This window comes from Peromyscus eremicus, chromosome 7 (assembly GCF_949786415.1).
Source record: "Peromyscus eremicus chromosome 7, PerEre_H2_v1, whole genome shotgun sequence".
Classification (NCBI taxonomy): Eukaryota; Metazoa; Chordata; class Mammalia; order Rodentia; family Cricetidae; genus Peromyscus; species Peromyscus eremicus.
This window is the reverse complement of record NC_081422.1, coordinates 112,145,666-112,159,411: the sequence shown is the minus strand read 5'-3', so window position 1 is coordinate 112,159,411 and position 13,746 is coordinate 112,145,666. Positions and strand designations below refer to the sequence as shown.

General features: G+C 43.8%; 1 protein-coding gene across 4 annotated transcripts in view; it reads right to left on the bottom strand.

Annotated features, from left to right (window-relative positions):
* The window catches only part of Eomes (eomesodermin), a 28,025-nt gene that overhangs the window by 12,342 nt on the left and 1,937 nt on the right, over positions 1–13,746 (bottom strand). For 2 of the 4 annotated variants that reach the window (XM_059268852.1, XM_059268853.1), the window contains exon 3: positions 11,574–11,809. In XM_059268852.1, the coding sequence (XP_059124835.1) occupies positions 11,574–11,674 (101 nt within the window). In that variant the 5' untranslated portion in view covers positions 11,675–11,809. Of the gene's footprint in view, positions 1–9,280; positions 9,502–10,195; positions 10,293–11,573; positions 11,810–13,746 lie in introns of those variants that run through there. The other 2 variants (XR_009380348.1, XM_059268854.1) reach the window with 2 other exon arrangements.

The following is a 13,746-nucleotide window of genomic DNA, read 5'->3' as shown; positions in this document are numbered from 1 at the left end:
CAATGCTAACATTTCCTAGAGGAAAAATGGAGGGGGCAGATATTGCTGGAATTTTTTATAGGATTGATTGCTATGAAGAACTGGGAAGTGGTGTTGCATGCCTTTAATCCCATCACTTGGGAGGCAGAGGCAGGCAGATCTCTGTGAGTTCGAGGCCAGCCTGGTCTACAGATTTAGTTCCAGGATGACCAGGGATACACAGAGAAACCCTACTAACCACAAAAACAAAAAATAATCAACCAAAAAACCCAAGAGGAACAACTATCTTGTCTCCAGGTAGAATAGCATTCGAAGTGTAAACAGACTGCACATTGCTGGTAGAGTAAGCAGAGCTTGGGGAATGGATGCTTCCTTAGAAGTGTCTCCCTCGGCACAGGTGCTCAGGTACCCACACCTATCCCATTGAACCAAGTCTTCAAAGTGACATGGGCAGAATAGAGAGAAGGGAAGTCTGAGCTGCAGGGAGATACTTGGCAGAAATAGCAGCCCCTCAGACAACCAAGGAAAAGAGAGAGACATGAGGAGGAAGAAAAGACCTCACAGGATAGGAAAAAAACCCAAAACAACAAACACAAAGGCTGTTCTTGAATCATTTTCCCTTTCTAGACTCTTAAGACAAAACAACAGGTATTTGTGGCTCTTCCTCGGCTGAGCAAGTTGTAACCACTATATACTCACACGATATAGTGAGCACAAGGTCAAAGGAAGGCTCAGTCTTCTTTTATTGATTGACTGATTATTTTCCATTCATCAGATGCCCAGCTTTTCTGGTCTTTTTTCCTTTTCTTGCTAAGACCTGAGGCTGAGTGAAGAAGAGCAAACCAGCCTGCTTCCTCCCAGAGACTCCAGTTTGATTGGGGGAGGGGGTGGGAGGGTTTTAAAGGCAACAGGAAGCAAGAGTAACTCTAAAAGAAGCTGTTCTATTCCCTCCTTCCCATTTCTGGGGTGGATGGCAGGAATTCAGAGACCTCTCTAGGGAGCGGGGCTGGAAAGATGCACTTCAAAGAGGGGCATCGGTCTGGGGTCCCAACCCTGGCGCGCCTTCCCTCTTGTCTTCTCAAATGGTCATTAGCATTCTGTTTTTCCCAGGGCCTCCTTTCCCTCCTGCCCCCCCACCGGGGATTTTGCTTCAGGTCCGGGACTCTTTCAAAGAAAGAAAACCGGGCATTAAGACTTAAGGTGTCTTCTCCACCTACTGGCAGGCTGACTGAAGAAGTTGAGAAATGGGAGGCCGAGGGCAGATGCTGGCTCCAGAAGAATTCAGGATTGGGAGTGTAGAAAAGGCTCCACCTGGATCGCCTCCCTGTGAGCCCCTGTGGACCTTAGTGGTAGCATCTTCAAAAGGAGAGGGCCAACGCAAATCTCCTCGAGGCCTGGCTAGACTCCTTGGTGGGGCCTGGAAAGGTGCATGGGACCACAGCCTCACACGGGTTAGGGAAGATCCAAAGACAAGGACCACCTACTAGGGCATCACAGAGCATCTTGGAGTCACCCTGCATCCAGCTGGGGGACTGACTCCCCAAATGGACAAGGAAGAAAATGAAAGTAGCTGCTCGCTGTAGGCCAGAGCCTCTTTGCAATATCTTTGGTAGAAGGTCCCTGATGGTTATCACTGCATTTCATACAAGAGCCAGGCCATGAGGGAAGGCTCCGTGGAAAGGGCTGAAAGGGGCAGCAGAGAAAGTGGGTCTGCAAGGAAGGTCTCAGCTGGGAGGTTCCCACTGGAGAGGTTATGTCAGTGTGGATGCTGTGGAGTGTCTTCGAAGGCACTCTGGTATTGGATCATCCCTTTCCCATCCCCCACAAACACCCACCTAGTTCAGATCAGATTATTCGATTGAAAAGTTTTGAGAAACAGGACTGACTGTACCTATTGCAGTGAGTCTTTTTTTTCCCTACCTCCAGGGCAGATGATAATTAGATGCTTTGGAATCCACAACAGCTGGAGGATCTAATAAAAATACAATATGTTATACATAGTAACATGTTATAAAATATAAACTTAATACATACTTAAAATATACTTGGTAATATTTGGCAGGAATTCCCCCCTCCCTTTTATTTCTTTCTTTTCTTTTTTGTCTCCTAGTTTACAGAACCCAAGGCAAACAGGATCCATCTCTAATCGTGTCTGGGACTACAATGTTATAGGGCATAGGTGCACCGGATTCGTCCCCCACGCATCTGCTCGCTTTTGTACCGCACCTTACGTCAGTTTCCACTTAAAATGCACCTTGAAGTTAGAGCTTGTGGATGTCAGCGCGCTTGCACATGTAGGCACACAATTAGAAGCGCTTTATCAGTTTAGTGTTGGAAGGAGAAAGAGCACGATCAAAATAAATTGTATGTAACATTTTTTAATTAAAGATGTTTTGTATTGGTTTGATGCTCTGAGAGTCAGGATGCAGCGGCGCACCCACGCTGCGGCGCCAAGCGCTGGAAAAGCCAGTTTTGCGCTACCGAAGGCGCAGCGCCCCCTTGCTCTGAGCGCACAAAATCCCCACCTGGGCCTCTCTGTAGGCGTTTTCCTTTCTAAGAGACAACCCCATTGTTTGTCCTCTGAGACCCCCACAAGCTCTGGGACTCGGTCCTGAGCCCCCAACGCTAGTGGGAGGAGGAGCTATCTGCTAGACTGCCCCCAAAGCTTCCCGAAGTCTCATCAAAGCAGAGAGCCCGAAAGGGACCTTCAATGGTGTTAGCATCCCGCTGGGCTTGGCTGCTGGAGGTGGGGGTGGAGAAGGGGATCTCCGGAGAGACCCACCAACTTTGTAAATCCTACCCCAAATCCTTCTGAGGGGTAGAGCACACTACACCTTTACCACCAATCGAGTAGGGTATGTGCAGGGGCCAGGTGCAAACGGCGTGGTGTTGAGGTCAGAATGGTAAGGTCTTGGGGAGATAACTTCAAGCCCACCAACGAGAGACTGTAAGCAAACAATCAAGCAGGATCATGTAATGGCTCTCAGTTTGGGCTGTATATTACTAAAATAATCTGTAGTTCTTTAAAGAACCAGTGCCCCAGGACCACCCTAGAACAATTAAATCAGAATTTTTTTGAGGATGAGACCCAGGTGCTTGGGTTTTTTCGTAAAGATTATAACTTGCAGTAGAGTTGAAGATGGGCTAAGTTTTATGGGTTTGGAGGCTGGGGGAGGCGTGTCGTTAAGAGTTGACACAGGAAGAGGCCATGCCAGCCCTGAGAAAGCCTGTGGAAGCAGTTCTGGCCCAACCCTGTGTCTGCGGGTGATCTGGTATTGGCAATAGAAGTAAGAAAGAAAGATTACTTATTAACTAATTATTTTTATTTTTGAGACAGGACTTTATGTAGACCAGGCTCAAACTCATTGTAACATTAGCATATAACATTTTCAAAGTTGGGATTTTTTAATGTTTTGTTTTGTTCGTTTGTTTGTTTTTTGAGACAGGGTTTCTCTGTGTAGCTCTGGCTGTCCTGGAACTCACTCTGTAGATCAGGTTGGCCTCGAACTCAGAGATTCACCTGCTTCTGCCTCCACAGTGCTGGGATTAAAGACATGTGCTACCACCACCCAGCTCAATGGGTTTGTTCATAGCCATGGAAAAAATGTTATCCCCTCTGATGTGATATACTATTATTATTATTATTATTATTATGTTATTTGTGTGTAGTATATGTGCTTTGTCTGAGCCATCTCCCCTTCCCCCTCATATGATAGTTATATTATTGGTTCTCCGTTAGGCTGGGGGCTCTGCTGAGGATCTCTAAACACTCATAAGCATACGTCATACTTAAGTTTATCGAGAACTCCTTGGATATGACACATATTTGCATTTTGTCCTGTGTTGCAGATATTTACTGTTATTTTATTATTTATCTTTTGACTTAATGAGGCTTTGCACAGTGACAGATTGTAGCCAATGAGATTTATCCAAGGTGCAATTATTGCTAATTAAAATTTGACATGTAGGAATATTTACTTTTACAGTTATGTGTTGTCCATGTAATGACATATAACAAAAATGGGTAGTGTTTTTAAAGTATTTGCTGAAATTTTTATGAAAACCTGTTGACTCATCCATAAAGAAATACTCAAGCAGAGCTTGGCGCAATGGGCCTGTAATGCAGCATGTGGAAGGCTGATGGAGTAGAATCATAATGTGAGGCCAGCCTGAACTACAAAACACAGCAAGTTCAAGACCAAGCCTGCCTCAAAAATAAATAAGTAAATGAAAGTCTTCAAATGTCTCCTTTTTTATGAAAATAGGTAATGAAGTAAGATTATGTTTTTTGACCACTGGGAAGAAAATTAAACTTAGTAATAAAAATGTGAGAATTTCACTAGGAAGAATGACTGAAACTGAGGTGGAAACCTAGTGTAATGGAAACTCCATGCAATCTGCGAGAGTAGCCCTAGCAAAGACTCCTAGTAATGGAGGACACAGAGCCTGAACACGGAGATGGGTTCCGCTATCTTCTGTAACCAGGCTAGGTCCCAAGTGGAGGGATTAGGACACCAACTGAGCCACAAAACCTTTGACCTACAGCTTGTCCTGTCTGCAGAGTGTTGTGGGACCAGAGCCTAGCAGAATCCTCCTCAAAGAGACCAGAGAGACTTCATCCACCAACTGATGAGAACAGATGCAGAGTCTCACAGCCAAACATTAGGCGGAGCTTGGGGAGTCCACAGAATCAACTGACCACAGTTCATGGAGCCTCACAGAGATCAGGCAGCCTGTAGGGAGTCCTCTGCATATATGTTATGGCTAAGGAGCTTGGTGTTCTTATGAGATTCCAAACAGTGGGCGCGGGGCTGTCTCTGACTCTTTTGCCTACTTGTGGGACCCTTTTTCTCCTACTGGGTTGCCTTGTCCTGTCTTTATGTGATGGTATGTGCCTGGTCTTATTGTAGCTTGTTGTCCCTGGGAGGCCTGCTTTTTCCTGAGGGGAGGTGGAAGGGTGGGTCTGGGGGAGAGGGGAGGTGGGGAGGACACTAGGGGGAGGGGAGGGAGGAGAAACAGCTGTTCGGATGTAATATATGAGAGAAGAATTAAAAAAAAAAAAGAAAAAAACAGCACTTGGGAGACAGAAGCAGGAGGACCTTTGTGAGTTCGAGGTCAGCCTGGTCTACAAAGTGAGCTCCAGGACAGCTAACACTGTTATACAGAGAAACCCTGTCTCAAAAAATCAAAAAACAAAACAAAACAAAAACAAAAAAATAGAGTATTTCAAACAATAACCACTTGAAAATTTATTTAAAAGACAAATCCACTTTCCTTCCCTTCCCTTCTCTCTCTTCCTCCCTCTCTTCCTTGTGTGTGCGTGTGGTGCATGTGTCTGTGTGTCTGTGTGTGTCTGTGTGTGTGCAGAAGCCAGAAGAAGACAAGCTAACCCCTAGGTGGCTCTGAGAAGTGCCACCTTTGGAATGTGGTTAGATTATGAGAGCTGAGCCTTCATGAATGGGATCAACGCCTTCAAAAAGGAGGTCTGAAGGAGCCCACCGGTCCCTTCTACCACACAGGGAAGCAGTAAGGTAGTATCCATGCCATCTGCAAGGAACCAGTCCTTAGAGATATGTGTCTGTTGTTTATCAGCCTCCTCAGCCCATGGCCCTTACTCACAGTCTGAATGGACTAAGACACCAAAGAGTAGAGATGGGTTGTAGGGTATGGAAACTTAGATGACCTGGAGTCAATTTAAATCTTGTCCAATGTGGAGAATAACCTAGTAGGGCAATGGGCCACACCTGAGAGAGACTGAGTGGAGTGGCTGATGACAAAGTCTGTCCCTGATGGGATCTCTGAACAAGCTCGGAGAGGTCCAGAGGACAAGACCAACTTCCTCATTGACTGGGTCCAGCACCATCACAGAACAGAGGAGGCAGGTGAGGGTTATTGTCTGCTTTAGTCCTTTCTCTTCTTCTTGCTTTGGCCCCAGAAAGGGATGGAGAGGAAGGGGAGAAATGCGGACAGGCTCATGTCTCAGCATCCCGTCCTGAGAGTCCTCCAGCGTTCAGGAAGGATTGTTTCTTTTTGTTGTCATTTGTTTGTTTTTCCAGAGACAAGGTGTGGCTATGCTGCCCAGACTGGCCTTGAACTCAGGCACCGAAGCAGTTCTCTTGCCTCTGCCTCTAGAGTTATGAAGTTTGGCTACATTTCCTAATTTTAAATTTCTGCAAGCCATCCTCTATCTATTTTTCTATTTCAGTATCTTCATATTACCTATCATTTACGTCATCTGCCTTTTGTTATACGTATCTACCTGCCATCTATCTATCTATCTATCTATCTATCTATCTATCTATCTATCTGATAGATGTATCTGTAGAGTTATTAGAACTACCATGAGCTGACTACTTTAGTTTCATCAAGAGATAAATTGTACAATGAGTACATTTTAGTGAAAGGCTTAGAGCACTAAGTAAAGGTCCCTTCTGATTAGAGGCCCTATGTCCCCACCCCCACCCCCTGCTCCCACTAGTTAGACTTTTAGACCACATTCAGTTGGAATTGTGTGATTTACAGATAAACTATGCTGATATATTAATTTTCCCAGAGATTTTGTTTAATAAAGTTAGAAATCTTATTATAATCCATAGTACCTAGTTTTAGCCCCTGACATTGAACTATTTGCCTGAGCCATGTAATAATATAACACAAATACTCATTTGTCAAAGAATTTTAATCTTAGTGACTCCAACAGGAAAGGACTAAGACACACAGGAACTATTTTCATGTCACTAAGAAAGAAGAGAGAAGACAGTGTGGAGATGCCCTTCCTGACAGGTTATGCACATAAAACAGATCATTCTCATTTACACTACATGCTTTAGCTTGGTGTCATTTTTGGTTTTGAAGGGTTTGTAATTGACAGATGGTATCTAATGCAGCCTTTCCCCTGCCTATTGTGAAGAGGAAACCTTCGCCAAGACTTTACAATATAAAAACCATTCCTGGTTCCTAAAGGGCAGAAATGAATCACTTTCTTTTTGGAACAAGCTGAGGATGGCCCAGAAATACCAACAACATGGCCTGTATGCCAAAGTCCTGGCATATTCAAAGATGTGTGTGTGTGTGTGTGTGTGTGTGTGTGTGTGTGTGTAGAGGGAGAGAGAGAGAGAGAGAGAGAGAGAGAGAGAGAGAGAGAGAGAGAGAGAGAGAGAATAGGTTTGTTTGACACTGTAAATGGGCAGCTACTTGTGGGTTAAAGTAGAGGACTAGCCTCTTTGGGGCTTGTCACCCAGAGTTAAGGAAATTAAAAGCCTCTTGGTTTTTGGTTGTTGTTTTTTGAAATAGGGTTTCTCTGTGTAGCCCTGTCTGTCCCAGAACTCACTATGTAGACCAGGCTGGCCTCAAACCCCGAGATCTGTTGCCTGCCTCTGGCTTCCAAGTGCTGGGATTAAAGCCACGGCCACCACTGCCAGGCTTGGAAGGACTCTCTTTAGAGGAAGTTTTACACTGTGGCCTCATTACTGCTCTTAGTTGGAGAAGTGACCATTTAGTTTTCAGTGAAAGAAGTTCAGTTTTTTTTTTTTTAATTTCTTAGTAACAATTTCATACATACACACTATCTGTTCTGGTCCCTCTCCCCTCTCCTTCTATGTCTCTCCCACCTCTAACAGCTTCTCTCCCTAAAATGTTACCCCTGCTTAAGTTAACCTTATTCTTATCGAAATTTTGGTTTTCTTTTAAGAAAAGAAAGTACCCCCTCCAGAATTTTTTCTTGTAGCAGCACATTTCATTTTGGTATTCTCATTGTATAGCATTATTATTGTACTTTGGAAGATAGGGTCTTCCTATGTAGGGTTGACTGGTTTAGAACTTGCTACGTAGATCAGACTGGCCTCAGACTCACAGAGATCTACCTACATCTGCCTCCTGAGTGGTGGGATTAAATGTGTGCACCATTGTGTCCAGATAGACGTTTACTTTTGTTCTCTATTTCTTTTTTTGAGGCAGGGTTCGGTTCAAATACCCCAAACTGGGATGACCTTGAATCCCTGATCCTTCTACCTGTGCAGGATTACAGTGTTAGGATTACAGGTGTGCACCACCAGACCTTCGATTTTTTTTTTCTAATTCATGTAGTGTTGCTTTCTCCATAAGCTTGTGTGCATCATAACTCAAATAGATTTTTATGATACACATATGACATGATACAGGCATCTGTAACTAAATTACCATCTATAGCCCTGTCTCAGTTGGGTGTCTGCTGCTGTGATAAACACCATGACCAAAAGCAACTTGGGGAGAAAAGGGTTTATTTCACTTTTTAGCTTACAGTCTATCATCCAGGGAAGGCAGGGCAGGAGCTCAAGGCAGAAGCTTGGAGGCAGGAGCTGAGATTAAGGAGGAACATTGCTTACTGGCTTGCACTTCATGGCTAGCTCAGTTTGATTTATTATAGAACCCAGGGTCACCTGCCCATGGGTAGCACCACCCACAGTGGACTGGACCCTCCCACGTCAATCATTTATTAAGAAACTTCCCCATAAACTTGTCCACAGGCCATTCCAATGGAGGCGTTTGCTTAACTGAAGCTCCTCCAGATGACTCTAGATTGGGTCAACTTGACAAAAACATCTAGGGAGCACAAATCCATACCCTGGAACCATTCCACATCAGCACACAGGTAGACTTCCATGAACACTAATCATGAGACTCATACACTTTTTAGAAATTAGTCCTAATAAGAAATTGGTTGTTAATTAAATAGTTAGGATAATGAAAAAGTTCATTAGACAGCCGTGAACTATTTTTTCCCCTCAAATACTGCTAATCATTCCTAAGATATTATCCCCCTGTCTCAGTCATGTCCCATTTCCTCCTCATCCTCCTTTTCATTCTCCTCCTCCCTCCCTTCTTTTTTCCCCAGACAATGCTAAGGATCGAACCTAGGGCTTCATGAATGCTAGTCAAGTACTCTATCACTGAACTATATCAGTCCTCCACAAGGGTGTCAGAACTCTCTTCTTAAATGCAAATCTGACTCAAAATTCTCCATGGTCTTTTTAAAGTAGCATTTGTAATTAAAAACCATAGTTGGACCAGTGAAAGACTCTACTGTCGACAACACCCATAACAACAGGAAGCACAGTCCTCATGCTTCAAAACACACATTAGTGAAGAGTTGGTGGCCAGCCCCGTTTCCCTAAGAGTTTTCCTGTGTTCATCTGTTGGTCTCAGGAAATTCACCATGGACCCAGCAGAAAGGGAAAATGGGGAAGAGTGGAAGGCTTGCATTTGTGTCATAAGTAAACCCTTTCTAAATCACCAAGAGACTGCAGACCTGGCCACAGAGAGATTTCATCAAGGGTTTTTAATACAACTAAAATCAATCATCCACTTTATCTGCTTTGAACATACTGAGGCTGCAACAAGAGATGTCACTAAGAGTTAGAGCTGCATGGAAACCTTCAAGGTGTCAATTGACCACATTTTTAGGTGTAGAAATGTTACATGGGCACACCACAGATTCACCAGTGATTTACTTTTTTAAAATCGGCAACAAATGGACCCAGGAATCTACAAGGGAATAAAAATATCATGAGAGCCAAGCTGAGTTGAAGCAGGGTAACTCAAAAATCAATATTTTGCTTTTAAACTCTTAAAGGGAGACCCAGGAGGGCTGCACTCATTTTGTCCTTCTGAGTGGCGCTCCTCAGAGGATGGGGAAGTGGCAGCGTGTTCCACACTCCAGCCAGGACAGTCTACCCACTAGCCACTTGTTAGAATTCTCAGTTTCAGTTTCCCAGTGAGTAACTTTTTAATTGTTCTGTTATATGATGCTGGTTAAAAATAAGTCTCACCTACACTCCACATTCCATAGGTGAGATTTTGGATTTTGCACGTGCAGTTGGTGGCTAACTGGACGGAGCAAAGAGGAGGACGCTCTGCTCAGATGCACATGGTAACACCGGGAGCTGAACCACCCACTGAAGCTCAGCTGAGCTTTTTGGAGGGAGAGGAATTAGAATTCCTTGTTAGTAAGTCGAACTCTCTTATGCCCCTTGTACATTGGGAAGGAGAAACATGGTGCTTCCATGACTCTCTTGGCGCCTTCAATAGGTACAAGCGGTAAACTGAGGGCGAGTGGAGGGGTTTTCTTTAAGGAGTAGCCTATTGAGGTCTTACCCCATTGGAGTGATACTATTTTCCCTTAAGGATCCTATTTAAAACAAGACCATGTCAGACGATGTCTGCAGCTTTTAGGACTCACGGGTCTTGTGCATAGTGAAGCATCTTTCCACTTCATTCTTTACTCATAGCCTGGCCTGTAGCTCTCACTCCATAGTGCTGCTGGCCTGAGCAATTTCCTAGGAAAGGATGGAAGGGACAGCTTTGCTGGCTCAAATTTTCCTTCATGTATATGTGTCCATGTTTGTATATTTATGATGTATTGGTATGTGTGAGCATGTTTGTCTAGTGTGGGTGTGTGGGTGTGGGCATGTACATGAGTATACATGTGCACAGGTCAGAATTCAACCTTGGATGATGTTTTTCAGACTCCGTCCACCTTTTTTTTTTTTTTTTTTTGGAAACAGGGTCTCTCAGTGGCCTAGAGCTTGCCAATTAGGTTAAGCTGGTTGAGCAGTAAGCCCCGATAATCTTCCTGTCTCTGCTTCCCAAACACTGGGATTACAAATATATGCTACCACACCCCATGGATTTTAACATGGATTCTGAGGATTGAACTCAGGTCCTCATGCTGCCTGGCAAGCCAAGTGAACCATCTTCCCACTCCCAAATTCTGTCCCTCCCTGCTGATGAGAAATACTGGGAGAAACATGATGGAAAACGAATAAAGTAAACACAAAGCCAATGCCATTCATATATTACAATGGTTCTAGCAGTCAGGATTCAAATAGAACAGAAATGGCAGCATTGATGCTAATGGTGGATATTAATATCTAGAATCAGTTTCACAGGTTTCTAGGTTTTAAAAATCTGAAAGTGACAACTGAGGTGACCCAGTGACAAAAACTCTTGGGAAGCTGTCATGACTTGGGGGGACAGAGGAACCAAGATCTGCATCTGGGGTGACTGGAACACAGAGGCTTGGAGATGATGAGTATGCCATTGAGAGGCAGCTCTTCCAGGGGTGGATGGGGGGGCCAGGGCAGGGATGTTGTGGGGCTGTGGGGATGGTAGTTCAGGAATGGCTTCTTGGAGTTGGTTCCTCTGAGCCTGGGTACTGCTCAGCTGGTGTGTCTCAGGGGCAACATGAGGCTCATCTTGGGAGTGCTGTAGACAAGTTGGTGACTGGATGTTATTGCCACAGCCATAGGAAAGACAATCTATGTTAACAGAAGTGTAGACAAACAGGAGGAAAAATTTTACTACTGTTCCATCTTCTAGCCTCTAACATACCAGTTCATCAGCAGAACCTGAAAAGGGACCCATTGGAAGTGGGAAAATGAAAATTTCAGACTCTCCAGAGCTCAGTGTCAAGCGTAACAAAAGAGAGGGTGGGTTTGTAGCTGAGAGCTGCTTACAAACAGCCTTCTCAATGGACAGCCTATAGCCCATCAGAGTAGACAAGCGACGTTGTGATACATCACTCCTGAACCTTGATCGCCCAGAACAATACAGCTTACTTTTCAGTGTTTTCACATGTCTGATGATCCAGATGGTTGGGGCTCAGCTCTGTGCAGCATAACTGGATGCAGAATAATGCAGCCACCTCTGTCTGAAGCATGTCTGTGACTGTGGCAGGGGGAGGAGAGTGAAACTGGAAATTTCACTCTGGCTTTAGAGATTCTTCGCAGAAGTGACCCAGGTCATGTGGACACTCCAGATGACAGGATTGAGAAGAGGGATGACCATCCTGCTGCTGGAGAGAGGGTCCAGAAAGGTTTGCCTGATGAGGAAAATGAGCACTAGGCAAAATTTCAACAAAGAATGTTTGCATAATTGTCCTGTTGAATTAGAAAGGCAGATTCAGGCAATCACATAAACTCTTCCTTTTATATTTAAGGACAGGCTTAACTAATGAAGGCAGATTTTTTTTTATCTGTGATGGTAATTAAAATACATACTGTAACTAAATGAAGAGAATTTGATACTAGAAAGTAATTGATAAGCCAAGATTTTGAAAAGTATACATACATAATTCTATTTTTTCATTATAAAAGCCTTTGGTTCTCAACTACAAAGGTTTGTTTCTTTTCTTTCTGACTTTAAAACATGCTTTAAACAAAATCTAACAGCACATTATTGGGAATATAAGTGCAGGGGCTGGAAACATGGCTCAGTGGTTAAGAGCACTTGCTGTTCTTGCAGAGGACCCAGGTTCAGTTCCCAAGGACCCAGGTTAGGTTGCTCACAACTGTCTGTAACTCTAGTTCCAGGGAATCTTTTGGCCTCTGTTGGTACCTGTATGAATGTGGTACACATATATACATCCTGGCATACACACATACACATAAAATACAATAATTCTAACAAAGAAAGTAATATGAACTGAAATATGTTCTGAGTATGAGATGAAAATAGTTTGGAAACAGACAATATAGAGAAAAGAATAAACAACAGGGAGCTCAAGAGATGGCTCAGAGGTTAAGAACACTGACTGCTCTTCCAGAAGACCGGGGTTCAATTCCCAGCACTCACAAGGCAGCTCACAACCGTCTATAACTCCAAGATCTGACACCCTCACACAGACATACATGCAGGCAAGACACCAATGCACATAAAATAAAAATAAATAAATTTAAAAAAAGAATAAACAACTAAACCAATATCCTTTTCTGCCAACCCCACAATGGCAGGAAACAAACTTGCCCACAATTCTCTACGTCCCCAAACTTTTCATTCAGTGTCTAGAAGAAGATGACATTTTTTACACTCTCCCCCTGGTTTTCAGTTTCCATTTCACTGTGTCTCTTGGGGAATGTTTCATGTTTATGACCTGGATATATTTTAAAGGTTTTTTTAGCTAATAATATTTAATCTGACCAAGATGGTGTTAGGTGTGTTGTGACCATCTTTTATAGAGTTGACTTACAAGATCAAAGAGGCAGGCCTAGTGATTATATAATGCTTCCTTTCCACGAACGTTGCAAAGTACCCTCGGAGGCCACAGAAGCACTCAACGCTGACTTCTGTGATGATGAAGAATATAGACAGGCTGGAGGAGCAGGTGTTAACTAAGTGGTCCCAACTACAGAAGAAACCAAAGCCACCTGGAGTTTTCTTGCTCTGTACGTTGGAAGGACATTAGGCTGTTGAGATGGGGCAGCAATGGATGGGAGGAAGGAAGTCATGATCATCTGTTTTCAGAGTTAGCCAGCAATTCCTGTCTCATTGGGGAAGAATTGATTTCACTGAGAAACTAAACAATACTCAGGATCACACTGCTCAAATGTGAGTGTGCACAAATACTTCAAGACAGGAAACATCGAGTGAAATAGAGTAAGAGGAAATCATGTGGGAATCTGGAAAAGGATAAATGCAGATATGAATTTATGCAAGTATGCTTGTGTGTATTTGTGTGTGCATGTGAATGCAGGGCTCAAGGAGGCCATCAGATTCCCTGGAGCTGGACTTAAAGGCAGTTATGAACTGCCTGATGTAGATGCTGGGAACCAAACCCAAGTTCTCTGCAAGAGCAATAAATGCTCTTCACTCCTGAGCCCTCTCTCCGACCTCTTGTTTTCTTTTGTTGTTTGTTTTGTTTTTTTTTTTTGTGACAGTATCTCTCTACACAGCACTGGCTGTCCTGGAATTCACTATGCAGACCAGACTATCCTCAAATGCACAGAGATCCAC